This window comes from Halichoerus grypus, chromosome 5, assembly GCF_964656455.1.
Source record: "Halichoerus grypus chromosome 5, mHalGry1.hap1.1, whole genome shotgun sequence".
NCBI lineage: Eukaryota > Metazoa > Chordata > Mammalia > Carnivora > Phocidae > Halichoerus > Halichoerus grypus.
The window spans coordinates 97,636,415-97,663,520 of record NC_135716.1 but is presented as its reverse complement, the minus strand read 5'-3'; the positions used below and the strand labels follow the sequence as shown (position 1 = coordinate 97,663,520).

General features: G+C 47.0%; 2 protein-coding genes and 1 long non-coding RNA gene across 7 annotated transcripts in view; 2 read left to right on the top strand and 1 right to left on the bottom strand.

Annotated features, from left to right (window-relative positions):
• Positions 1-14,797, top strand: part of ELAPOR1 (endosome-lysosome associated apoptosis and autophagy regulator 1) — a 64,197-nt gene extending 49,400 nt beyond the window's left edge. For 3 of the 4 annotated variants that reach the window (XM_078072643.1, XM_036109811.2, XM_078072642.1), the window contains 15 exons: positions 371-548; positions 1,507-1,635; positions 2,015-2,105; positions 3,933-4,038; positions 4,310-4,447; positions 4,954-5,217; positions 6,726-6,899; positions 9,954-10,134; positions 10,448-10,544; positions 11,019-11,120; positions 12,253-12,379; positions 12,457-12,635; positions 13,210-13,375; positions 13,622-13,677; positions 14,502-14,797. In XM_078072643.1, the coding sequence (XP_077928769.1) occupies positions 371-548; positions 1,507-1,635; positions 2,015-2,105; positions 3,933-4,038; positions 4,310-4,447; positions 4,954-5,217; positions 6,726-6,899; positions 9,954-10,134; positions 10,448-10,544; positions 11,019-11,120; positions 12,253-12,379; positions 12,457-12,635; positions 13,210-13,375; positions 13,622-13,677; positions 14,502-14,535 (2,022 nt within the window). In that variant the 3' untranslated portion in view covers positions 14,536-14,797. The remainder of the gene's footprint in view (positions 1-370; positions 549-1,506; positions 1,636-2,014; positions 2,106-3,932; positions 4,039-4,309; positions 4,448-4,953; positions 5,218-6,725; positions 6,900-9,953; positions 10,135-10,447; positions 10,545-11,018; positions 11,121-12,252; positions 12,380-12,456; positions 12,636-13,209; positions 13,376-13,621; positions 13,678-14,501) is intronic. The other variant, XM_036109813.2, reaches the window with a different exon arrangement.
• Positions 9,119-24,188, bottom strand: LOC144381891 (uncharacterized). The gene is made up of 2 exons (XR_013448006.1): positions 23,414-24,188; positions 9,119-15,123 (listed from the first exon to the last, which is right to left on the bottom strand). It is a non-coding gene; the product is annotated as an uncharacterized LOC144381891 (long non-coding RNA).
• The window catches only part of SARS1 (seryl-tRNA synthetase 1), a 20,949-nt gene continuing 16,826 nt past the window's right edge, over positions 22,984-27,106 (top strand). The window contains exon 1 of one of the 2 annotated variants that reach the window (XM_078072645.1): positions 22,984-23,201. In XM_078072645.1, the coding sequence (XP_077928771.1) occupies positions 23,066-23,201 (136 nt within the window). In that variant the 5' untranslated portion in view covers positions 22,984-23,065. The remainder of the gene's footprint in view (positions 23,202-27,106) is intronic. The other variant, XM_036109827.2, reaches the window with a different exon arrangement.

The window sequence follows — 27,106 nt, the reverse complement described above, 5'->3', positions numbered from 1 at the left end:
GGGACATCCCTTTTTATGTTTTGGGATTTTCATCAGCTACTTTTCCTGTGACCTTGGTAGTCATAAGATGCTACACTGGAACCGAAGCTTTCTCTGGAGACAACTGGTCCTTCCCTTCTCTCGGTCACGCATGTCCTCGCTGAGTATAGCCCTTTTCATCCAGTCAACATTCAGCAGATATTTATTGAGCACAGCTGTGTGCCAGCTCTGGGCTAGGAGCATGGGATACACTGGTGACCAGAAGGGGTCCCCTGCCCTCACGAAACTTTCATTATAACCCAGACCCCCCTACCCCCACATTCTCAAGGTAAATTCCTAAAGATGTGCTAAATCCCGCACAGGCTGAGCCATTCTTAATGCATTTCTGCAGACACAGCTTATGTACAAATGGGCCCAGCCGAAAATCTGCAGTGAGGATCTCGAGGGGGCCGTGAAGCTGCCCGCCTCTGGCGTGAAGACCCGCTGCCCGCCCTGCAACCCAGGCTTTTTCAAAACCAACAACAGCAGCTGCGAGCCCTGCCCTTACGGCTCGTACTCCAACGGCTCCGGTAACCTCTCTATCTGCATCCTGTCCGTTCCCACGTCGCCCACTGGGTGGGCCGCGTGGGCACTCAGAGCGGCCAGCTGAACGTGCACGCTGTCCTTCCCAGGGAGGCAGTGAGGGCCGGGCCACTCTGCGGACTGAGTTCAGGAGGAGCGAGGTCAGGGTGGGCCCTGCCTGTAGGTCGGAGTCACGCTGGAGAACGGCCTGCCTCCCTCCCTCTTCCGACTGCAACTGTGACTCAGGCCTCACGTATGCAGTCCTCACCACAGAGGCTTCCAGCATGCAGCAGGGATGCTAACTAGAAGGTTTGGGGAGCGGGGATGGCCAGCTTGACATGATCGGAACCATAAGCCATGCTGCAGAAAGGCGTGGGGAGGATTTGTGTACCTATTCATGTAAATGAATTTACTGATAATACTGCGGCAAATAATGTGAACCATATGCATCAGACTAGAAGATCCATTTAAGTTTTTTTATTATTATTAATTTTATTTTATTATGTTATGTTAGTCACCATACATTACATCATTAGTTTTTGATGTAGTGTTCCATGATCCATTGTTTGCATATAACACCCAGTGCTCCATGCAGTACGTGCCCTCTTTAATACCCATCACCGGGCTAACCCATCCCCCTACCCTCCTCCCCTCTGAAACCCTCAGTTTGTTTCTCAGAGTCCATAGTCTCTCATGGTTCGTCTCCATTTAAGTTTTGAAGTGAAAAGTTTGGTGGGGCAAGTATGGTAGCTGGAGCATTGGAATTCAGGGTCAGGGTTTATGTCCTGCGTTTGTGAAATGCATTGTCAGAATGTTTTCCAGTTGACTTGATCTAACCGTGCTACAGTGCTGAACATTACCCCCTTTGGCTGCCCACCGCTGTTGTCACTTGTCCGTGGGACAGCAGCTCCAGTCGGGGTTGCTGCAGCCTCCTTGCTGAAGGCATGGATCTCGTGGTTCCCCCAGATTGCAGCCACTGCCCAGCCGGGACTGAGCCAGCCGTGGGATTCGAATACAAATGGTGGAACACGCTGCCCTCAAACATGGAAACCACCGTTCTCAGTGGGATCAACTTTGAGTACAAGGGCATGACCGGTAAGTGCCTCGTCACTTACTGTGAGCTGTCAGCTCCCTGCTGACCGGGAGCTCTCCCACTTCACATTTCTTCATAACAGTGATGTCTGCAGAAAAATGAGCTAATCATGCCATGCATTCTCTGGAAAGTTCCCCTCCCCGTGGACCTTTATTCTGCCAGAGCTTAGTTTTAGAGATAGAACCAGAGCTAGAAACAATGTGCACCCACTCCAAACAGCTTGCTCTGAGAGTTTCAGAGTCTTTGACCAAAGTAGCAGGATAAATAACATGGTTTGGTTTTGGCGGTGGTTCTGGATGCCTCAAAGGACAGTGTTCTCTCTCTCTTTCAGAGTGTCATCTGGGTGCACATTGGCCCTAACTCTCCCCTATCCTTTTCCAGGCTGGGAAGTGGCTGGTGATCACATTTATACGGCTGTTGGAGCCTCAGACAATGACTTCATGATTCTCACTCTGGTTGTGCCAGGATTCAGGTGAGGGATACAAAGCTAAGGGGAAGCCCACGCTACCTTGACCCCATCCAAGTCCCACATAGCTTGGAATGGTGTAGAGGAGAGGGCTTCTGGCGTGTGGAAACATGAGTTCAGAACAGAGGAGAGCAAGGTAATGCTCTGACAAAGTTAACCCGAATACTAACATGGCTTCTTTGTTGCTGCCCATGCCGGTGGACCTCCTGGTGGCGCTCTCTCCCATCTGGCTTCTCTCATCGATTGGCCACAAGCTATTCGAATTCTTCCTCGTCATACCATCAGATAAAATGTTACAACAACAACTTTTAAAAAAAGGGCCAGGGGCGCCTGGGTGGCTCAGTCGGTTAAGCAGCTAACTCTTGATTTCAGTTCAGGTCATGATCTCAGGGGCGTGGGATCGAGCCCCACATTGTGCTCTGTGCTCAGTAGAGAGTCTGCTTGAGATTCTCTCTCTCCCTCTGCCTCTCCCCACTGTGCACTTTCTCTCTCTCTAAAATAAATAAATAAATCCAAAATAAATAAATTAATTAAATTTTAAAAATTAAAAAAAGAGGGCCAGAACCCATTGACAGTTCGTCTTTATTTGGGAAAAGAAGACTGAGATGGATTATTCTTTTTCTCATATTGATCCCCATATCCCAAGAAGACCTAGGATGTCAAGCAATGTGTTTGCCATTAAAATAAATACTACAGACAGTGTGGTATGGTGGAAAGAACACTGGACTGAAGACAGAACACTTGAACTTCACCACTTACTGGCTTTGTGAACTTGGGAAAGTCACCATGCTCCTAGGCTTCAGGCCAGATAGAGCTGGGACTGGTGGTCCTTAGGATATAAGCAAATGGCCAAGGACAAAACAAAAGCCATAGATGGATTTCCAAAGCCAAAGTGAATTCTTCTGCCTGTATGCGCTTTCAAGATGAGGGGGGACCACTGAATGGGTTTCCCTATTGCCCGTCTGGGTTCTCCTTTACCTTCCTCAAGCTCCCTCCTTTCCATTGCTGGCACCGTGCTCAGCCCACAGTAGTCGCTCAAAAGGTATTCATTTCCCTTCTCTTAATTTACACTACTCAGAGATGAGAAGTTATATCCCATTTGCAAGGTGAGCAAATTTTTTAGGCTTTTTGCGGGGTAAATTCCCAAAAGTACATTTCAATTTGCAAAGCTGACTGCTGTAGTAAAGTGCTTCCTCACCTCCCCTACTCACCACCCCTCCCCCACCTGCCCCCCCTGGGCCTGGCTCTCTCTTTCCCAAAAGAAGGACCAGCCTGAGAATTTGGCTGAAGAGATGACAAATTGAAATATCTGCTCACTCGACCTGAGAAAAACTCCCACCACCCCAGAGAGTGAGCTGCTAAGTGAATGTAGGTAATTTACATCTTACAATGGTGGAGCTTCTCAAACCTTGCCGTGCTTATGCATCACCCGGGAATCTTGCTAACGTGCAGATTCTGATTCAGTGGGTCTGGGGAGGGGCCTGAGGTCCTGTGCCTCTAATAAGCTCGGGTGAGGGCAGTGCTGCTGGTCTGAGGACCCCGCTCTGCTAGTGAGAGTATAGAGCATTTTACAAGCACTCCTTCATCTGTTATGCCCTTGGATCTCACCACAGTGATGGAAGGTAAATAAGAAAGATATCATCACCTTCATTTTACAGATGAGGAAACTATAATTTGGTCACATAGCTAGGTGGCAGAATTGGACTTAATCCATGCTTTTTCCAGCATCCTCAGAACTTAACCCTATCCCACAGCAGACATTTTGCTGCTGTCTGGGCCCTTCACTAAACACTGCCTGGTCTCTGGAACTGACTTTTAGTTTCTGCCCCACAGACCTCCACAGTCGGTGATGGCAGACACAGAGAATAAAGAGGTGGCCAGGATCACATTTGTCTTTGAGACCATCTGTTCTGTGAACTGTGAGCTCTACTTCATGGTGGTATGTTTCCCTTTCTTTGTCTGCTATGGGGCTTCCAGGGACTATTGGGAGGGTTGGCCCGCCTCTACCCCTTTGGTGCATCAACATAACTGACAGCCCCGTTTATAGTAATTTCACAGAGGAAGGGCCCAGACTGTCCATCAGGGACTTCACTGTTTAACATGGGTCTGACCGACTGTGGTGGCCCCTGGGATGGCAGCAGTATGGGAACTCTGTCCCCCACCAGCCACCCAGCCATTGTGCCTTCTTCACTTGTCTGTCTTGGGTTCAGGGTGTGAACTCTAGGACCAACACTCCTGTGGAGACATGGAAAGGTTCCAAAGGCAAACAGTCCTACACCTATATCATCGAGGAGAATGCTACCATGAGCTTCACCTGGGCCTTCCAGAGGACCACTTTTCATGAGACGGTAAGCTCCTCCCCTTCTCCAGACCCCTAGCTCCCAGGAGAGACCTCTGAGCCAGGATGATTCCTAGCATTAGCTTAAGTATGAGTGTGAGGTTGAGAACCCAAGGATCTGAAGGAGTCAAGCACAGAACTGCCTATTCCAGCCCCTGAGAAGCATCCAGCCTTGTCCAAACGACTTCCCAGGAAGATGAAACTCTAAGTTCAAATACATTTTTTTTTCCCTTTCACAAGAAGAGACCTGCTTTTTGCATATAACGGTATCTACGGCATATTTCTCCCATGGCACTTAATATTTTTATTCAACATCTAGAATGGGTTTGTCTTGGTTTAATGTGACACACAATGTTCACAAAGAGCAACTCTTTAGTGAGTAAGAAGAATAGGATGCTTCTAAGATTTTTCTCAAGTATTATAGGGTAAAGAGGGTTAAGTAGTCATTTGCTATTTCTAGAGAACTCAATTGCTGTTGGCATCTCAGGCCTCTGCCTTCTCTCCTCCTGTTTCCAGGGCAGGAAGTACACCAATGATGTTGCCAAAATCTACTCTATCAATGTCACCAACGTCATGGGTGGGGTGGCCTCCTCCTGCCGTCCCTGTGCTCTGGACGCCTCTGACATGGGCCCTTCCTGCACCTCTTGCCCTGCTGGCTGCTACATCGATCGGAGCTCAGGAACCTGCCACTCCTGCCCCCCTAACACAGTCCTGAAGGCCCACCAGCCCTATGGCATCCAGGCCTGCATGCCCTGTGGGCCAGGGACCAAGAGCAACAAGGTGCCAGCAACGTGTCATGCATCCTAACCTTGGCCCTCTGAATGGACCACCTCAGAGGGTGCCAGGACCTGGGTGGGGTTCTTGAGGGGCTGATACCCAAGCATTCCCTGTAGTTCACTCCCAGGTTAGAGTCTTTGAGGATACCAGCCCAGGCTTTGACTGTGGAGGGCAAGTTCTTAGCTGTAGAGCTTGGTTTTCAGGGTCTAGGCCTCAGTCATGGACAAGTCTCATTTTCAAGGGATGCGTTAGGGAGATCTGTGACCCTCTGATCCAGAGGGTTATTTGGCATCTCTGCAGAGACCTGAAGGGGAGGAACAAGAGCTCGGGCTCACATTCAGCCTACTTCAATCCAGCCTATTGTCATGGGAGTTGGCCCCCTCTCCTTTGGGAGGGCAACTCACCTTTGCTGGGACATACAGTTAACTGGCATTGCTGTCTTTTATCCTAGAGGGTTTTTGCTAAAGTAAACTAACTGTGCTGCTGTCCCCATGTACTTTCTGAAGCTAAGAAAGTACTATGATGAAAAGCTCTTAGGTATTCATCAGTGCTTTTTGAATCAACTTGTATTTTACTTATCACAACCGCATCAACACACAAATATCTGTGAGGCATTATTTACACAGTCTGCAAATGCTGCTCAGTTTAGCTGTGCAGTAAATGCAACAGTTCTGCAGACCCCGGGCAACCTCTTTTGGGCACCCTAGACTTTTCTGCAGACTTCCTCCCCTGAGGCTCCCTCTGCTGCTATGGGAGGGAATGACAGTTGCATAAGGCTGTGCTGAATGGGTTTCCTAAAACGGAGTAAGGAGTTTATGGGGTTTATGGGATATAAATCCCCCCCTTTTTTTAAGATTTATTTGTTTATGCCAGACAGAGAGAGAGAGAGAGAGAGCGCGCGAGCACGAGCATGCTCAATGTGGGGGGGGGGGGAGGGGCAGAGGGTTAAGGAGAGAAGCCGACTTCCCGCTGAGTGCAGAGCCTGATGTGACCTGAGCCAAAACCAAGAGTCTGATGCTTAACCAACTGAGCCACCCAGGTGCCCCTAAATCCCCTTTTGGAGCTCAGTGTCCTGCAGAGAACCTGGGAGAGAGGAGCAAGGCTTCAGTGAGTTTTAAATGGGGCACAGGCAAAGGCTTGCAATTTCTCTTCTGCCATCCTGACCACCCTTCTTCCAGTTAGCACCTCCTTGTCTTCTGCTTAAAAGCAAGAAGGGCTACCTTGTGTCTTGGGAGAGTTCTATCATCTAGGCGTAGGGACAAGGCTTTAAATCTGACCGAATTCCTTACCGAGATTCGGGTTTGTAGATTATATATGTGCTAACAGGTGAACTGTGGGATGTACATAACCCCCACTAGCTCATTTCCCTTATTTTAATGCCCACCCAATCCTTACGTCCACTTCTCTCTCTCCTGGGCTGGACCAGGCTGGGGACAATAGCTGCCACTCTCCACTCTGGTCCCCTTAAGGCACGGCCCGCACAGCCAACCTGACCGATCCTTTCCCCTCAGATCCACTCTCTGTGCTACAATGACTGCACCTTCTCAGTCAGCACTCCGACCAGGGTTTTGGACTACAACTTCTTGGCTTTGGCAAACACCATCTCTCTGGCTGGAGGGCCAAGCTTCACTTCCAAAGGGCTGAAGTATTTCCATCACTTTACCCTCAGTCTGTGTGGAAACCAGGTAAGCTGTGTGAGTGCCGATGGTGTCATATTGAAAGGGGACCCCAGTGGGTCAGAGCCAGAGATGGACACAGGAACAGAGCTGAAAAGCCAGGCAGCAGGTGCCTGAGAAAACTCCAGCGTTTCTAAGGGATGATTATTCTCCCTGAGGACCTTTTCCTCTAAAATTAAATCATTTGGATTATAAACATTTAGGAAAGTAAAGGTGTTTGAGATAAGATATATTCATTTACTCTTTCCTGACTTTTGTTCTTTCAAAATGAATATATAAAAGCAATGCCAGAGGAAGATTTTTTCCCCTTTAAAAAGCAGTCTTCGCTAATCATGGCATTTGTCATTTGTTTTCTAAAGCCTGGATAAAATAAACTGTATGTAGTTCATCTCTAAGAACCTCTGCTGACAGTTTAAAAAAAAGTAACGTGAAAGGCTTTATAGGATATGCAAAGAATGTCACCTTTAGCCATTGCATGCTGCTGTAAATGTGTTGGATGCAAAATGCAAAGACAGAAATGTAAAGAGTAATCACAGCACTACTGCGCTTAACTAAACTACAAACGAGCCAGGATTAGCAGTCAGGAGAGAGAGTTTCAAAAGTTACAAAATAAAGGGCATCTTGAGCCTTTAGTCTGTGATCCTGTGTGGTAGTGAGACCTTTACACAGCACAGCTTCTACCACCTTCTGGAGCATGCAGAAAAAGGTGATTTCTGTTTTTATAGAGAACATGCCAAGAAATAAACTAATCAATGTTCTATGGCAATTATATCTTCATAAAAAAAAGAAACTAATCTATGGAAGATTAGAGATACATGTCTCTATCTTGTTTTTATTTTTATTTTTTAAAAGATTTTATTTATTTGAGAGAGAGCGAGCGAGCCAGAGAGAGAGCACAAGTGGAGGGGAGGGGCAGAGGGAGAAGCAGACTCCCCACTGAGCAGGGAGCCCGATGTGGGGCTCGATCCCAGGACCCTGGGATCATGACTCAAGCCGAAGGCAGACACTTAACCGACTGAGCCACCCAGGCACCTCTCTTATCTTGTTTTTACAAGTCTTTGAAGAAGTTCAAATGAAGCTTCCAAAGTGAGTTAGTGATGATTCAGAAATTGAGACTGATTAAAGCAAGACCAATGTAGCAAAAGTTTCATTCAGTGAGTTGGGAGAGAGATGAAGACGGGGAATTTGGAGGGATTGCCTTTTTTGGTCTTTGCTCCTTTATTCTTTTCAGAAATGCTTCCTGCCTACTGTCACACTACCGACCGTCAGCTCAAAGACAAAATAGCTCTTTGTTTTCCCATAACGTAAAGGTTTGATTCTGTTCTCATGTCCCTTATTTCTTACAATCTAAAAAATAAACTAAGAATCACCAGATTTGGCAATTGACATAACTTCATTTGTCATACAATTTAGAATATTGAAAATCTTACATTGTAAGTGCTTAGTACACTTACATTTTTAAACATTTTATTAAGCTTTTAACTTTAATTCCAGTATAGTTAACATACATTACTACACATAATGTAACATAATGTTACATTAGTTTCAGGAGTACAATATAGTGATTCAGCACTTCCATACAGCACCCCGCGCTCATCACAAGTGCCCTCCTCAATCCCCACCACCTGTTTCACCCATCCCCCTACCTACCTCCCCTCTGGGAACCATCAGCTTGTTCTCTAGTTTAGAGTCTCTTTCTTGGTTTGCCTCTCTCTCTCTCTTTTTTTTCCTTTGTTCGTTTGTTTTGTTTCTTTTTTCTTTCAAAGATTTTATTTATTTATTTAATTGACAGAGAGAGAGAGAGAGACAGCGAGAGAGGGAACACAAGCAGGGGGGAGTGGAAGAGGGAGAAGCAGGCCTTCCTTGGAGCAGGGAGCCCGATGTGGGGCTCGATCCCAGGACCCTGGGATCATGACTTGAGCTGAAGGCAGTCGCTTAACCAACTGAGCCACCCAGGCGCCCCTAGTTTGTTTCTTAAATTCCACATACGAGTGAAATCATATGGCATTTGTCTTTCTCTGACTGGATTATTTCACTTAGTGCATACTCTCTAGCTCCATCCATGTTGTTGCAAAAGGCAAAACTTCGTTTTTTTTATGGCTGAATAATATTCCATTGTGTATATACACCACATCTTCTTTATCCATTAACTTATCAATGGGTACTTGGGCTGCTTCCACAATTTAGCTATTGTAAATAATGCTGCAATAAACTTAGGGGTGCACGTATCCTTGTGGATTAGTGCTTTTGTATTTATTCTTTGGGTTTAGTGCACTTAAAGTATTAAACAAATGATCTGATACCGGCAAACGAGTTATATACTGATATTCCATCAATTTAACATTTTTGAAGGAACAATATCTCAATATTTCCTCTATTACAAAATCTCCAGGAAGAAGGAGTCTTATTCCTACCATTTTCCAGAGTTCTCTACGGTGAGGGTTGTTACAGAATGTTTTATTTCTTGTCACGTTCTCTACATAAACACGGACTTTCTTCTCTGGGTACATTTTTTTTTTTAATGGATTAGGTTCCAATTATTTCTAAGATGTCCTATCTCAAGGCAGGGAGGGGGCTTGTCGTGGGTTCTGTTTTAACTGCTAGGAATCTGTCTGGAGAGTGCTCCCACACAGAGAGGGAATGTGAACCAAGCCAGATGTTCAAAAACTTCAGGGAATCAGTTATGTAGTTCAGTATCTATCTAGAAAACTGGCTAGGATAAGGAAGACCCTTAACTGGTGGGCTGGTAGATTAGAGCTCCGGATCCTCTGCTGCCATCACAACCCTGCTCATATAAGGCTCCCACGTGACTCCGAGGAAACAAAAAGGCTTGCGACCCCTGGGCCAGAGTTCCAGAAACTAGGACACCGAGGCCTTATTTTTAGCTTAAAAAAAAAAAAAAAATGTGTCTTGTAATCAGATCTGGGATGAAATCATTCCACTGCAACATGCCACTGGAAGGCTGAGATTTCAGATGTGAAAGCAATGTGCCCTCTTCCCCTTTGGGAATTCTGTGACCATTCCCTCCTTCCCACTCCTTCCTCCCCACGTCCCCCAACCCAGGGGAAGAAAATGTCCGTGTGTGCCGACAATGTCACTGACCTCCGGATTCCTGAGGGTGAGTCGGGTTTCTCCAAATCCATCACAGCCTACGTCTGCCAGGCGGTCATCATCCCCCCAGAGGTGACAGGTTATAAGGCTGGAGTGTCCTCGCAGCCTGTCAGCCTCGCCGACCGACTCATCGGTGAGTGACCCAGCCGCTCCAGCCTGTTTGAGTGAGTGTGTGTGTGTGTAAGACAGAGTGAGGCTACTGGGCTCTGGGGGAGAAAGGCCCCAGATGAGGGGCCCACCCTCTTGACCTCTGTTTTCTATTCCATCCTGGGGGGGGTGCCAAGTGCCCCCTGGGGCCTCTGACAAACCTCAGTTCACCCTTTCATGAGCCATTCGGGGATGTGAGGAGATGGAGGAAGGTTGGATGTTGGCAGGTATTGAAAGAATTGAAGTGGTTGCCGGCTCATGGTACTAGTGACAACTAATTAGGAGCTCTAATTTGGCAGGGGTGACAACAGATATGACTCTGGATGGAATCTCCTCCCCAGCTGAACTTTTCCACCCGGAGTCCTTGGGAATACCGGACGTGATCTTCTTTTATAGGTGAAGATGAGAGACCAGGCCGATGCAAGGGAAACCTAGCCCCTCCACCGTTTCTGGTGCATCCCTCTCTCCAGCCACCTATACTTATCAAGCCAGAACATGTCCGATGTCTAGCAGATTCACCCAGCAATGACAGCTACAGGCTGGGAGTTCACTGATCCCAGCTTCTGGGGTATTACTGGGGCAGGTCTGCCCCGGAGGCAGGGAGAAATATGGGATTATCGGTGGCTGACTTCCCTTCCTGCCCTAGGAGACTCCGGTGTTATGCCTATGCTAACCTTTCCTGGACCAGTGCCTTTCCCCTTGACCAGATCTCCCTGATCCCCACTCTCTCAGTGTATAAACCAACGCGTGTGCACTCCCAAGTCCTGACTTCCCCAGCAAGGAAATTGTTCCATGTTGACCTCACTTAGTGGCTCTCCAATGAAACAGGTGAGTGACTTCTTCCCCACCGGGGGCTGGCTTTCTCTGCAGGTCCAATGATGTGACCCAGTCCTGCAGTTCTGGGAGATCGACCACCATCCGTGTCAGATGCAGTCCACTGAAACCCGCCCCCGGAAGTCTGTCGCTGCCGAGGTAAAGGGGTGTAACAAGGTCTCCCTTCTTTGGACTCATTTCATCCCAAGAACCAAAGAGAAAACAGTCTGAGAGCCATTAATGGGCTCTTGCGGACATAATCATGATCCAAATTCTCAATCTCCAGATGTCAAGAGTAGGGCAGAAGGAAGAGTCCAAGCTACTCTCACATCCCATACCATTATGGGGACAGCGGCACAGCCAAATGGTTATTGGACTCATGTCCTCCACTTACTAGCTGTGTTATCCTGGGTACATTTCTTATCTTCTCTGGTCTTCTTGTTCCTTATCTGTAAAATGAGGATAAGAAGAAGTTCCCTCAGGGATCAGTCGTGAGGATTCAATGAGACCATGAGACGTGTGGACTTCTTATGGTGTCTGGCGTGTACTTGTGATTATTAGGAGGAGTAACGGTTTTAGGAATCTCTCCGCAACCAAAAGACCCAATTCTGAGTTTAATAGCTGAGTGCACTAAATCGAGGATTCTGGAACCAATTTGATTACAGTACCCTTCCCCCACCTCCTTTTTTCCCCCACATAACCCCAACTAACATGTTGAGGGGCACTAGTGTCTTGAGGAAGATGGTTTGGGGAACGCTGTTTCTAAATAGCAGCCGCTCAGGAAGATGGGGAGCAACGCAAGATATTTTGACTCAGCAGTGGTGTCAAAACGTAAGACCACCGTTCTTGCTGGTGTAAACATTGCAGTAAAGTACCTAACAGATATCCATGACCTGAAGTCCGTTCCTGAACCACCCCCCTCCCCCACCGCCAGGAAGCTGCATCAAAGTGGCTTTTGCAAAATGTCACAGGTCCATGGGGGAGAACAGGAGCCTCTGAGGGGTTGGCTGGGGCAGCCAGGCTACAGCTCTTCTGTATTTAGCTGTCATCTGATGTTAGCAGAAACAAACAGGCAGAGGGTAGAGAACCCGGTGGAGGCTGGGAAGGCCTCTTGTCATCAGGGACATCGGAGAGCAAAACCTGTATTAAGGACTAACTGGAAGGATCCTGGTGGGGCTAACAGTTTGGCAAGGAGAGGATGGAGCAGGCAAGCTACGAAATGATGGGACTCCCACCAGCTCTTCCCACCATCCAGCGAGTAAGCGCTCAAGTCTCCTTTCTGCTTTGCTAGCACATGTTCCGATGGGACCTGTGATGGCTGTAATTTCCACTTCCTGTGGGAGAGCCTGGCTGCTTGTCCGCTCTGCTCCCCGGCCGACTACCACGCTATCGTCAGCAGCTGCGTGGCTGGGATCCAGGTGGGTCTCTCTGCTTGGGGACGTCCCAGGAGAGAAGGGAGTGGGATCTCTGAGTTCCTCGTTTTTCTCCCCAACAGAAGACTACTTATGTGTGGCGAGAACCAAAGCTGTGTGCGGGTGGCATCTCCCTGCCTGAGCAGAGAGTCACCATCTGCAAAACGATCGATTTCTGGCTGAAAGTGGGCATCTCTGCGGGCACCTGTGCTGCCATCCTGCTCACCGTCCTGACCTGTTACTTTTGGAAGAAGAATCAAAAGTACGTGCTGGGGTATTGGAGTGTGGGGATGGACAGGGTTGGATCGTTGCAGCGGGAGGAGAACATCTGGAGTGTGGGGATGGACAGGGTTGGATCGTTGCAGCGGGAGGAGAACATCTGAGAATTAAAGTCAGGAGGCTTTTCTCTGGAGTTGGCCACAGAGCCTGACTCTGGCCAGAGGCTTGTTGGGCCACTTATCCAACGTATGCCTTGGCCGTCCTGACTCCTGAACAGGGACAGGACCACGTGGCAGTCTAGAAATGACCGTTAGATGCTCAAAGGGAAAGCAGAGTATCCTTAATTTGTTGTGATTATTAATAATAATTAAAATAATAACTTTATGATTCCATTATTGCTATTAAGCTTTGAGAACACAGAAATAGCCAGCCTTAAGGGAAAAAGATCACTGAACTGGAAGTCAGGATTCCTTAGCTCTATGCCCAGGCCTCACACCATTTTGCTGTGCTTCGGTTTCCTCACCTGTGGTTACCTGCTTAGAGTCCAGCCTCTCTCCCTCCCCGCTCCCTCATTCCACATTTTGTTGTCTTATCTGTCCCATCCCCCTGCCTCGTAGACTGGAGTACAAGTACTCCAAGCTGGTGATGAACGCTGCCCTCAAGGACTGCGACCTGCCAGCAGCCGACAGCTGTGCCATCATGGAAGGCGAGGATGTGGAGGATGACCTCATCTTTACCAGCAAGAAGTCAATCTTTGGGAAGATCAAATCATTTACCTCTAAGGTAGGGAGGCTGGCCAGCGCACTGAGGTCAGCCTGGAGGGCTGGAGAAGACACCAGTCCTAGGACATTGAATGGTCCCACACTGTTCAGGGACCACTCACTACTCTACTCCCCACCCTCCCTACTGTTCTATCCCCCACCCTCAAAATCTTGGCTTCTGCCTTCTGTATTTCTACACCATTACTGTTTCCCATGGGGCCCAAGGCTGCTCTTGACCAGGCTCCTTCTCTCCCAACATGCACTCCAGTTGATGGACTGTTTGGGCCTTTTAACTTCCAGAAGGAGTATTGAACCATCCACGTTGTAAGAATCATTTCCCTTTTTTTTTTTTTTGGAGGGTGGGGAAGAGGCGATCTCTAGGATCAACTTCTGATAGAAGCGAGGCTCTCCTTTGACCATTGGAGGGTGCTGTCCCCTGATGTCTGGGCCCCGTCCTGTGGGGGCTGAGTCATAGCTAAGGCTGCGCTGCTCACCACTGAGCATTGTGGAGCGGGGAGAGTTGGCTCTGTATGTGTGGGTGGGTGAGCAAATTTGAAGCTCATAAATGCTATGCTGACGACACTGTCACTGGGTGTGGGGCCAGCAGAGAGCATCCAAGCAACGCCTCCAGGGCCACAGCCCTGTGCAGCCCCAGTCCGCCAGAACCCACACTTCACTCCTGCCCTGAACCAGTTCATCAAACAGGTGTGGGTGGGAAGGTGGCCACCTGAGAGGAGAGGGCTGGCGGGATGGTGAGGAGAGGGCGGGTAGGGGTTTAGATTGCTGAATCACATTCCCTTTGTGCTAACCTATCAGGGTGACTCGTGTGTGTGTGTGTGTGTGTGTGTGTGTGTGTGTGTGTGTGCGCTTCACCAATGGGAGAACAATTTACTCTGGGACCCCTGAGTCTCTCTGGGCTTTTAGAATTCAGCAAAGATGCAAAGCAGGGGGTTTTAAAGATTTTTCTTATCCTCTGACTGACTGAAAGGACCAAGAAGAATAGAGGGTATCTTATGTCTGTTTCCACAAAGCCACTGGAAGCAGGAACTCCATAAGGGTTCCTTCTGTCCCCTGTTTTCCATTTCTCACCCTTGTTCCCCAAATTGCCCGGGCGCAGCAGCCAGCTCCTGTCCCCGTCTCTCTTCCAGAGGACTCCTGATGGATTTGACTCCGTGCCGCTGAAGACATCCTCAGGAGGCCCAGACGTGGACCTGTGAGAGGCACTGCCCTGCCTCCCCTGCCTCCTCACCCGGGCACATCACCTTGCAAGCCTGTGGCGATTCGGGTGCCAGCTTCCTGCTGGAAATCTCTTCATTGTGGCCTTATCAGAAGAAGTTTGGATTTCAGATATTTGGGTTTTTGGTTTTTTTTTATAGAGTACCCAAACCCTCCTTTCTGCTTGCCTCCAACCTGTCAAATATACCCACACTTTGTTTGTATATTACTCCCTTGCTTGCATCTTGTTTCCCACAATGGTCCAGCCGCCCGAGCCATAGCTTCGTCTGCTCATAATTCGTATAGCTCCGGAGTGAAAATATTTCTCTCTTCTTAAGTATAGAAATAACTTCCTCTGTCCTCTTAGTTAAGGGCAGAAGCAGCTGGAGTTTTTCTGATGATATGCCCTCAGCTCATGATCCCTCTAGGAGAGAGGTGGGTAAGGAGGGTGTTGGCGTCCCCTCCTGGACCGTCATGGTAGTCTGGATTCTTCTCTCCTGGATAACCAGCTCAGACTGAGTTTCATGGCTAGGCTGAGGGCAAGGTGAGGAAGGCCTGGGGAAGAAAAGGCTCGATAAGCACAGAGAGAGGCAATAAGGAAAGTTTTGTTTTGTTTTTTAAAACTAGGTACTTCACTCCCTTTTTCTCAGTAAGTGATAAATATTCTCACAGGAGCCAAAGGAAAAAGTGCACCAAGAAAATGCCCAAAGCCCTGGTGAACCTATTCTCCCCATTTATTTTTTTTTAAGATTTTATTTATTTATTTGACAGAGACACAGTGAGAGAGGGAACACAAGCAGGGGGAGTGCGAGAGAGAGAGAAGCAGGCTCCCCGCGGAGCAGGGAGCCTGATGTGAGGCTCGATCCCAGGACCCTGGGATCATGACCTGAGCCGAAGGCAGACGCCTAACGACTGAGCCACCCAGGCTCCCCACCCCCATTTATTTTTTAACGTCCCACCATCTCCCTATGACACTAAAGAGAACCGGGTAAGCCCTAAACACAGGTGTTCTAGCTTTCTTCTCTGCTTGCTTTTACCCACAGAGATGACAAACCTTACCAGCAAGGAAAATTTCCTGTCCTTGAGGGCCCCATTTGTAGAGGCTTGAGCCATATCATGGAATAGGGGTATCTTATTTTGAAAGAACACAAGGAGGCCAAGGTTTTAGTGGAGCCATATGGGGTGGGGATGGTGAGGGGGGATCCGGCCCACAATGGGATGGACCCCGAGGTGGCCAGGATGTCTGCTTCTAATCTTAACTCATCTGCTCAGCTACAGAATAAACATTTTCTATGCTGGCCAAAAACGGAATTGGCGCCCGGCCCATACCCCAGCCAGAGGACCAGATCAGTCTTCACGGAGGAAAGACTAAGGGAATTGAACAAGATGTTTAGCAAACTGGAACACCTCACACTTTCTAGCCCCTAGCCGCCTCTTTTCCCTGTTCTCATTTCTTATGTGTGCTAAAAAATGAAAAAGACTTCTAGTCCTAATTTCTGGCAGCATCCTTTCTGAAAGGTGAGTAAAATGAGTGTCCTCTGTGCCCCTTCTCTCCACTCTGACACCCAGTATAATCGACGGACTTCAAGTAACTACAATGGCAAAACCAGTGCAAGAGTTTAAATTCTTGTTTTCTTCTTACTCCTGGTGGTTCTCCTTCCCTATCAGGCTGGCATGATCATCCCTTGGTCAAGGGCCCAGTCGCCCTTGGTTGCGCCTATCTCCTTTTTTGAGTGGCCACCTGGTGCCCAGAGGGTAGGTATAGAATGGGGATGGCATTTCAGAGTGGTTTGTCCGCCACAAAAATGGTCTGCTGGTCTGAGTAGGCATTGCTCCCCCGGCAGTGGCCTTATAAAAGAGGCAGTGAGAACCGGGCCCTCCTGTGACTTCTGGTCATCAGTAGCATCACTGAAAGCAGGCAGTCCCTTTGGTTCAATAAATCTAGAAGCTTTGTTTGCCGGCGGGGCGAGGGGGTGCTCCTCTCATGGGAGTCAGGCTCTCAGACCCTGTAGCGACGTTGGAATTTCTCCCGATGGATGCAGATACCTAGCTCCTGAACTCCAGCCTAAAGTTTGCTGTAGCTTCAGCAACACCCAGAAAGCATCTGCTTTCCCACTGAGTAACTTTCTTTGTGACGAGAGCCATACGAGGTCCTTAGACTACTCTGGAAGCAGTAGGGAAAAGTATCTACCATGTTGACTTCTTTGTTCTGACATCTTGAAACTGAGTGCCCCCAGAGCAACCTCAAACTCCACTGATTTAGTCACAATGCTTTAAGCATCTCCCTTTATCTATCCCTTAGTGCACTGACTTCTACAGGTCTTCCCTGTGTCTTGCCGGGAGCTCCTGAATTATGATATCAGGGTTACCTGTTGCTTAGACATATTCGGTACTTTTTAACAGCCCTATTGAGATATAATTCACATACCCTACAATTGGCTCATTGAAAATGTACAATTCAATGGATTTTAATATATTCACAGAATTGTGCAGCCATCACCATACTCAATTTTAGAATAGACACGTTAGATTTTATATGGGAAAAGCCTTTAGCTCTAAGGCTAAAGCTCCAAGCTGCTGGGGGAGGCAGTATGGGCTCAGGAGACAAAATACTTAAATCCCATGTGGTCACCTAGAGTGCTGGAAGACACAAGGAATTCTCATCACGTAGGCATCACCTGATTTGGCTGGGAAGACCAACGAACACTGTGGTATATTCAAGGACCGGGCAATTTCTTAAGCCAAGACAATTTTTTTTTTTTTTTTTGGTCTGACTCTACATTAAAGATAAGACTGACTATATTTATACAATAGAGACTTTGTAACAGATTTTTCAGCTTTGTGAAACTAAATTTTGTCCCATCAAGACTGCTTGGATTTCCTTCTTATTTTGCATTCCAAGAGTTTGTGGTTTGTTAGGGGGGAAGCTATGGCTTGTCACATTTTCCCCCTTTTCTTTCTTTGTGAAATAAAACATACGTTTCAAGTTGTTTTTCTTGAACACGGGTTGGGTGGCTGGATGGGGGAGTGAGAAATGGAAGTGTTCTTGAAGCTTAAGCTGAAGGTGAGGAGGATTCTGGAACCCCAAAGTGAGAAAGAAAAGAGCATGCTTCAGAGCAATAGGGAGAGAGGCTAGAAAGCCCCTCACCACCTGCTGAGGGATCAGCCAACAACCAAAGCCTGTTTCCACAGCAATAAAATGCATCTAATGACGCCTTACTTCCCCAAATTGGGTGAGGATCAAAGTCAAAGTCAGAGAATACATAAAACACTTAGCATCTTCCCTCCCTTCCTTTCCACTTTAGTTTTCTCTCGGGTGATACTGAGGCCAGCCACCTCACAATGCACCTACAAAGACAAGTAAAATTCGCTTCTTTGGGTATGAAGTGGATTCTTATAGACTAGATGTGGACAAAATATTAGAGGACCAGTATACCATTTCCAGGGTTACCTGGATTTTCCTGCGTTAGTATTTTCCTTCACTCTAGTTGAGGGCATTTAACCCCCCAAAAAGATTTCCCTCAGCTGGTTGTTTTCCTCCAACTGAGTTGTACCTGGTTGTACTGATGGTTAAATATTTAAATATCACCCCAGCTTATGGTATAAAGTCCAAACTAGAGGCAGGCACTATCCCCATTGTAATAGATGAAGAAACTGCATCTCCGCTGTGGTGTGTAAGGTCCCTAACAGCCTACCTGCCCCTCTCTGCCCACATTGCTTCTACTCTAGCCACACTTTTTTTTAAAAAAAGATTTTATTTTTTATTTTTTAAAGATTTTATTTATTTGACAGAGAGAGAGAGAACAAGCAGGGGGGAGCGGGAGCCTGATGTGGGGCTCGATCCCAGGACGCTGAGATCATGACCTGAGGCGAAGGCAGACGCTTAACCGACTGAGCCACCCAGGCGCCCCTAAAAGATTTTATTTTTAAGTAATCTCCACACCCAATGTAGGGCTTAAACTCACAACCCTGAGATCGAGAGTTGCACGCTCTACTGGGCCAGCCAGACTCCCCACTATCCACGCAACTTTTGACTGTCCCTCACTTACTAGCTCTTTCATACCTCCCTGGGTTAGCCTGTGCCTCTGCCTTTGCCCCTCCCCTTCCTTTTTTTTAAATATATTTTTAAAAGATTTTACTTATTTGAGAGAGAGAGCACGAGCAGGGGGCGGAGCAGAGGAAGAGGGAGAAGCAGACTCCCCGCTGAACAGGGAGCCCGATCCTGGGCTCGATCCCAGGCCCCTGGGATCATGACCAGAGCTGAAGGCAGATGCTTAGCCCACTGAGCCACCCAGGCACCCCTGCCCCTCCCCTTCCTTTTCACCTGATCAACCCCCACCCAGTCTTCAAAATCACCCCACTGTGGGGCGCCTGGGTGGCTCAGTCGTTAAGCATCTGCCTTCAGCTCAGGTCATGATCCCAGGGTCCTAGGATCGAGCCCCACATCGGGCCCCCTGCTCGGCGGGAAGGCTGCTTCTCCCTCTCCCACTCCCCCTGCTTGTGTTCCCTCTCTCGCTGTGTCGCTCTCTGTCAAATAAATAAAAAAATCTTAAAAAAAAAAAAAAAATCACCCCACTGTGAAACTTTCTCTGGCTCACCCACTGGGGACACAATAGTGAAGAAACATTGACATGGGAGTACCACAGTTAATTTACACGAATTCAACCATATAGTGTGCAGGGTCCCAATGCATCAAACAAGCAACAGACATGACCTAGCTTGAAACTGTGGGAGGGACACCTGGCTGGTTCAGACAATGGAGCTTGCAGCTCTTGATCTTAGGGTTTTGAGTTTGAGCCCCACGCTGGGTGTAGAAATTACTTAAAGATAAAATCTTAAAAGAAACTGGTGTGGGGGGGGGTGGGGGCGTATGTGAATGATTTTAAGGGTTTCCCAATCACTGACAAAGACGTGAAATGCACTCTCAGGTGACCAGGCCAGAAGATACTAATGACTCGGTCTAAACCTTAAAGAAGACAATTAGCTGAAAACCACAGAGCAACAATGCCTGTTGAAGAGAAAGAGAAACTGATGTAGGGCTGCATACACAAAAGTTCATTTAAGAGCTATTCAAGGAGAATTTGGAATATAAACTAACTCCATATTAGCACTGAAGTTAACAATCCCACATAAAATGTAATACCCCAAAGCACACAGTGTGGTAGGAGAATGGACACCTCAGTTCCAATTCTAACAGAGGGGGAGGCAGGATCAAAGTCCCCCCAGATGCTGGCAGCTTTCCCTGACCCCATGTTATTTTTAGATGGTTGCTCCTTCATTGTCCAAGGACAGCAACATTAACTTCCTTTGTTACTGTGTCTCTCTGATAGAAGGGAGTGGGCAGCCTCAAGCTGGAAGTTGGGTTGTCAGTTTCTCCTGAAACAGTATGATAAAAGCTACTGTATTGTGGGAACCTAGAAGGGTGGGTACTGCACCAATCTGGGGGGGAAGGGTGAATAGTGTATCAGAGAGAGCTTCCTGGAGGAAGGAGGAATTGGCCAGTTTGGAGGAACAGGGGAGGGAAGGAGAGTTCCAGGTAGAAGGGGTTTCTATACAGGCTCAGAGACAAGAAAGGAGAGCTACAGGCAGCTAGGTGTGGGGAATGTGAGGAGGAGTGCCAAGAGATAAGGGGAACATTTTAGAGAATTTGGTAGAGGGCAGATCATGAAGGGCTTTGCAAGGTATGTTTGGACATTTTCCTGAGGGCAGTAGGTAGCCATTGAAGGTTTCTAGCAGGGGAGTGAGAGGGTAGGGCTTGCTTGTCCAACACTGAGAAATCCTCCTTCAGATCCAAGACAAAAAGAGGAATGCAAAGAGGTGCTGAGATACGGCCCAGGAGAGCCCTCCTTCATTAGCCAGCACTGAACTGGTAAAAACTGAGGAAGGCATCTGTGGTGTGTGCTCCTCCCTCTTTTCTTGCTCTCTCCCTGCAGGTAGTCATTCTCCCTAGGCTTCCCACTAGCTGCCCAGGATCCCAGGGCAATATCTCAGCTAGGACTCTCCTCCCTGAACCTGCAACAAGCTTCTAACCTCTCAGCCTACTCCCTGCAACTCACCACGTGTAAGGCACCATGCTAGGTCCTGTGGAGATCAAGATGCAATAAAGGGTCTCTGCCCTATAAGAAAAAGCCACATTTTCTAGCCAAGTTCCTCAGGGCTCTGTTTTCTGCTATGGAATGGTAACAGAGAGACAAGCCAAAACATAAGACTATCTTAGAGTCTTTCCGGTATTGAGGTTTGCGCTCTATTGCTTAATTTCCCTGGGCCTCAGTGATCTTGTATAGAAGATAAAGGGGTTGACGTAGCTGTTTTCCTTGAACCCTTGAACCCCTGGGTCCTCATATACGGCACCCATTAGCTATTCTCAGTGTTAAAGCCTAACGGAAACCACACATCCAAAAGTGGTATGGCTTCACACCATCACTCCATAACTGAAGTATTATGTTGATTTGTTTTCGTGTTAGCTTCTGGCAGTGTAGTAACACTGTTTATTTTCTGCTGATCAGAAATTCCAACTGGCAGCTGCATATATCTGATTAATAAGAAGGGAAAATGAATTTTTAAAAATCATGTTTGTTAGACAAACATATTTTAAAACATGGGGGACAAGGTGATGAAAAGATTAGGAATTATTAGGCTAGCAGTTAGCTAAGATTTACCTCCAGCTCTAAAAATTCTATGATTCTTAAGTTGATGAAGTATGCCATTATGTTAATTTGTTATATTTATCAGGTAACATGAGCATTTTAAAGGGAGATGACCATAATATAATGATAAGACTAATGGTGAAAATTCTTAAGGAAATTTGAAGAGGCCAGAATTTTAAGGTCCTCCTTCCAATTATACTGATGACCTCCTTACAGGATTGGCCTAGTTGACCTCCTCCCCTAGGCCTGGGCCCCAGTGCAGCCTTGTGAACACCCATCACTGTCTTGAAACTTAGCAAACAACACACTTTGGCAGTGTTTTCACTGACACAGAAAGGTCAGCCCCTATCAGACCTTGCTCTCAGAAGGTTTCAGGGAACCTGACACTATGAAAACAGTTTTCTTACATATTTTCTCCAGAGACTGTAGCTGCCTACATATCCTTTCCACTGGTTTTAAATCTAGCATCCTAGGCAAACTGAACCTAGGGTGGCAAACCCAGACAACCCCCTTACCCAAGCCCCTCTCCAGATCTCTACTTCTCAGCTTCACCACTGTCTTTAGCCCTATGCTACATCTAAGTTGGCTTGGCAGACACTTGTTGGGGAGCAGGGATAGCAATGCCATATCCTCATCACAGGAGCCCATGCAAGTGCTCTTAAGACCAAGAAGGTCTTAGCACAGCCAGGATTGCCGGTGGGGCTCTAAAGTCTCTATAAGAAGGATGGAGTGGGGGCGCCTGGGTGGCTCAGTTGGTTAAGCGACTGCCTTCGGCTCAGGTCATGATCCTGGAGTCCCGGGATTGAGTCCCACATCAGGCTCCCTGCTCAGCGGGGGGTCTGCTTCTCCCTCTGACTCTCCTCCCTCTCATGCTCTCTGTCTCTCATTCTCTCTCTCAAATAAATAAAAAAAAAAAAGAAGAAGGATGGAGCGGGCAGACTGCCTATTCCCAAATCCTCCAAATAATCTCTTGTTATCTTTTTGATAACTTTGGCTCCAATCAGCAACCATAGTATTTCACTGTAAGGGTGTGAACATTATAAAATGAAAATATGGTGAAATTTTTGTTCTAAGAGTTTTAAACAGACCCAAGATGTGACCTCAATACCTCATACTTTCTTCAAATCTGCTAAATACTTTCACCCTTGGAAAAGTCTCATGTCCCTCTCTAAAATATTTAAATCTCACTTTTCCAATCCTGTGATCCAAAAGGTTGGTAATAGGACAAACTGATTTACTCAATAATCACGTTAAGAAAGGTATCCTAATCATGCATCATGCGAGAAAGGTATCCTAGCTCTAAGGCAGGAGAGCAGGAATCTTGAGTTGAGGTAACCCAGGGACTAAAACATGTAGCCATATTCTTGTCTCAAGATGGAGAAGAGAACAGAGGTTCAGGGAGAGGGTCCAGTCTTAGGAACCATGCTTATAAGACAAAAACTGGCATCTATTGGAAGCTCTAGCTTCCAAGCCGGAGATCATATTGGCAGGCCTCTGCCTAACCTGAGATATGCCCTTTAATATGAGGAGGAAACTGAGGCACTCGCTTCAATGGGACAATCAGAGGTCCTACAGAGGGGGCAGCGCTGGGGAGGCCGCACAAGACCCGGACAAAACCCACTAGCCTGGCCAGACCTGCACGCAACCCGAGACGCCCACGCCCCACCACTCCACGTTCCTCCCCGCAGCCCTGACTCCAGCGCAGCTGCTTCCGGCCGAGAGGGGGCGCCTGCGCTCTCCAGCCGCGCCTGCGCGGGGAGGGCGGGTCAGCGCGCCGGCGCAGTGCGGTGGTCACTGGCTGCTGTGGTACGTTCCTTACGTCCCTTAGCGTGGGCCCGAGAGAAGGAAAGATGGTGCTGGATCTGGATTTGTTTCGGGTAGATAAAGGAGGGGACCCAGCCCTCATCCGAGAGACGCAGGAGAAGCGCTTCAAGGACCCGGGACTAGTAGATCAGCTGGTGAAGGCAGACGGCGAGTGGCGACGATGTAAGTACCGGGACGCACGGAGTATCCTCCGATCCTAATCCCAACTTCATCTCTCCGATCTCGTTACCGCTCCTGAGGCCACAGCTTCCACCCCTTGTTAGTCCCCTCCCTGGTTGCGGTGACTCCAGGCTCTCACTGTCCCCTAAAACGCACTGTGCGAGCCGGGACCATCCCACCTTTTCCCTCCGCCCGGGCCATGGGAGCTCTCTTACCCGCGCGCTCGGTGCGGATCGCTGGGCTGTCTGGGAAGGAGCATGGCGCGTGCGCGTCAGGAGCTGTCATGCCTTCCTGCCGCTCGGGTAGCCAGAAGAAAGCTAGGGCGGGAGGTTCCGGGCTTGGGGGTCCCCTTTCCTAACACTCATCTTTGGTCGCCTTCGGTCCCTTTCTCATCTTCAGCAAGGCCCGAGTGGTCTCCCTCTAACCTGATAAGACCAAAGGCTCCAGCCTGAGACTGAGTCACATCTGCAGCGTAATAGTTCAGTCCACACATATTGGAAGGATTTGGGGATTTCGGAAGCCGCTCCTGACTAAAAGCAGTGATCCCGAAGCTTTGGGGAAGGCCATCCCCCTGACCTGCAGGCATACCTTTAAGAATCGAGGAAAGACTTTGCGGTAGTAGACCAGACATGGGGAGAGGAGTGCCGTGAGGCAAGAACAAGCTTGTAATTATTGAGCCTGTTTAATTGTGATTTGCGCAGGTTTTCCGGAAAAGACTTAGGCTAGTTGGTCTAGAACCTTGAACTGATCTGGGTATCTTTCATGAAGCTAAACCAGAGAACCCTCTGCCTATCAACTTCTGCCTGGATTAACTGGGGTAGTCACTGATTGGCCGGAAGCTGTCAAGCACATGTGATTCTTTTTTTTTTTTTTTTGTCTGATGCAATAGGTCTAACCAGCTGAGAGCCAGGTTTTATGACAGCATACTGCAAAGGCCCTCGCTGCCCAAGAGTGTGGTGGATTTCCGTTAGGAAAATTGATTTTCCTAAATTGATCAGGGCATTGGGTAGGAAGAAAGTATTTGTTTAACTTCTGTTGTCTGCTGATTCTGTGGTCTCATTCCTTCCAATGTGGTATTTGTTTGACTGTGAGATCCCACCACCTGAATCTGCATCTGAATTTTTGAGTTGGAATTAAATTAAATGGAAGGAAAAAACTAGCCTGGACACTGTTTTACTGAATTAGAAGTCAGAAGTATCAGATTTTGTGTCAGTCTGGTTATTGTACAGCTGTTAAGTGACTTTGAATGTGTTACCTAGTCTCTTGTGTATGGTGTACACGTCCACAGGAAGTTCTGTTCCTTACTTGTTGAGTGGATATGTGGTGAGGGGATGAGTTCTTCAGGGACAAGTTCCGTGTTTTATTCGCCTGTATGTCCCAATAGCTGGGGTATACATACACATACAGGATATACATACATATGTATGCATATAATCCCAATATCTAGCACTGCACCTGGTTCTTGGTAAGGGCTTAACAAAGGGTTACTGAATTCGTGAGTATCTTCTGTGTTCAGGGCACTTGGCCCTTCTGTATGAAAAACAGTTTGTGTAGTTTATTTTCAACACATCTGTTGATTTGATTCTTTTCTACCTAACATCCCTTCCCAATATTCTCTTAGCAGCCAAAAGGAATTAATGATTTTTCCCAAGTCACTGGCTGCCCAAGTTGGACATTGACCGATCTTATATCTTATATCAAGGTTCTTCTGTCATTGACTGCAACAAGGATGTGTAACCAAGAGCCACATTAAAAATTCAGATCATGTTCCCTGAGGACCCAGTAGACTCCACATGTATACCTATTTGTCTGCCTGTGGACAGGCAAGGTGGCACTAGGGCTCTGTGTGGAACACAGGTATCTGAGAGAACTTGGAATCGTAGTATCACATCAGAGTTTACCACAACTCTTCTAACTCCAAGGATTCAAACTGTGATTTCTTCTTTTTAATATAGAGTAATATAGCAAGGGCACATTTGGACATATGATAAGCATTTGTCTCGACTATTTCCAAAGCTGCTAGATTTCAGTGTATCTTGAAATCTGCTGGTAACTACAGGAATTCTATCTAACCTGTGCTATCCTGAATGAAATTTCTCTTTACTATCTTACTGCACATGCCTTAAGTCAGGTCATTCTCTTTGGGAGAACTTTCTAACTGCTTTCAGTTTTACCCCAGTCTCACCTAGTGCAGGGCCACATCCAGGACATGTGATCTTTTTGGAATGGAAATCTAATCATTTTACATCCGGGTTTAAGTCTTGCAGTGACATTCTTACCTTAAAGCAGTGCCATCTGAGGGCACCAGGCTGGCTTAGTTTGTTAAGTGTCTGACTTCTGACTTCGGGTCAGATCATGATTTCAGAGTCCTGGGATCGAACCCTGAGTTGTGTGGAGCCCTGCATCTGGCTCCACACCCAGCAGGGAGTCTACTTCTCCCTCTCCCGCTACCCCACCCCCTGCGTGCGCGCACTCTTTCTCTCTCTCTCTCAAATAAATAAATTTGTAAATTTTCTGGTAGCCAATTAAAAAGGGAAAGAAAAACAAGAAGTTCATTTTAGTAAGATACTGTACTACCTCAGTATATCAAAAATTGTATGTTCAACATGTGATCAGTATAAAAATTGAGATATTTTATATCCTTTTTCTTTTTTACAAGTCTTCAAAATCTGGTGTATATGTTACACATACGGTGTATCTCAGTTTGGGTTTGCCATTTTTCAAATGCTCAATAGCCTCACGTAGCTAGTGGCTACCATGTCAGACGGTGTAGCCCTAAAGCATGAAAATACAAATGACTGAACACAATTTACAAAGCCCTACATGTCTTCCTAGCCTCATCTTTTGTCACTCTCGCACATCTACCCTCCACTCTTTGTTCTAGCCTTGTTATGCTCCCTGTATGCCCTTTCACACGTCCGTGATTGTTGCCTCTTCTTAGAATATTCCTTATCAGGCTACTGCCCCCACTCCCATCAGTCCTCTTTGCCAAACCATCTCTTCTGCTCCCACAGCACTACCTCATTGGTTGAGTGTTCTCCGTATATTATCTCATACATCTCATTGTGACATATATGGTATTTTTATATACAACCTTTTTAAACTTTTTTTTTTACTGAGATGTAGTCAGCAAAGTGTACAGATTTTAATGTGCAGCTTGATGGGTTTTACAAAGCTGTATACCTATCTAACCACCACCCAGGTCAAGATCAAAGCCTCAGCAGGCTCCCTCATGCCCTTTCCAAAAATAACAGTATTCTGCCCTCTGTCACCATAAATTAATTTTGCCTGGTTTTGAACTTAATGTAAATACTCTTATATAGCATATATTTTTCCATTTACACTGAGTTCAAAATCAGGCAAAATTAATTTGCCTGATTTTGGTGTCTTTCTCTCAAAATTATGTCTGTAAGATTATTCTCCCTTTTCATGTGGAGCAGTGTTTGGTTCTTTTTCATTGCTGTACAGTACTCTATTATGTAAGTATACCAATTATCATATAGATGTACTAATCAATTCTCTTGATGGCCATTTGGACTGGGTATTATGAATAAAGTGCTATGAACATTGTTTTGTGTGTCTTTTGGTAGACATAAGCACTCCTTTCTGTAGGTATATATAAATGGAGTTGCTGGTTCATAAGGTAGGTACATGTTTAGGTTTAGTAGATATTACCAAATAGTTATCCAAAGTAGTTGTAGCAATCAACACTCCCACCAGCAAAATAAGAATTCTAGTTATTCTACCTCCTTGCCCTTAATATTGGCAGCCTTTTTAATTTAATTTTAATTTAATTTAGTTTTAGCCATTCTGGTGGATATATAGTGGTATCTCGTGGTTTTAATTTGCATTTTCCTGGTGACTAAAGATAATTGAGCACCTGTTCATATCCTTGTTAGTATTTGGAT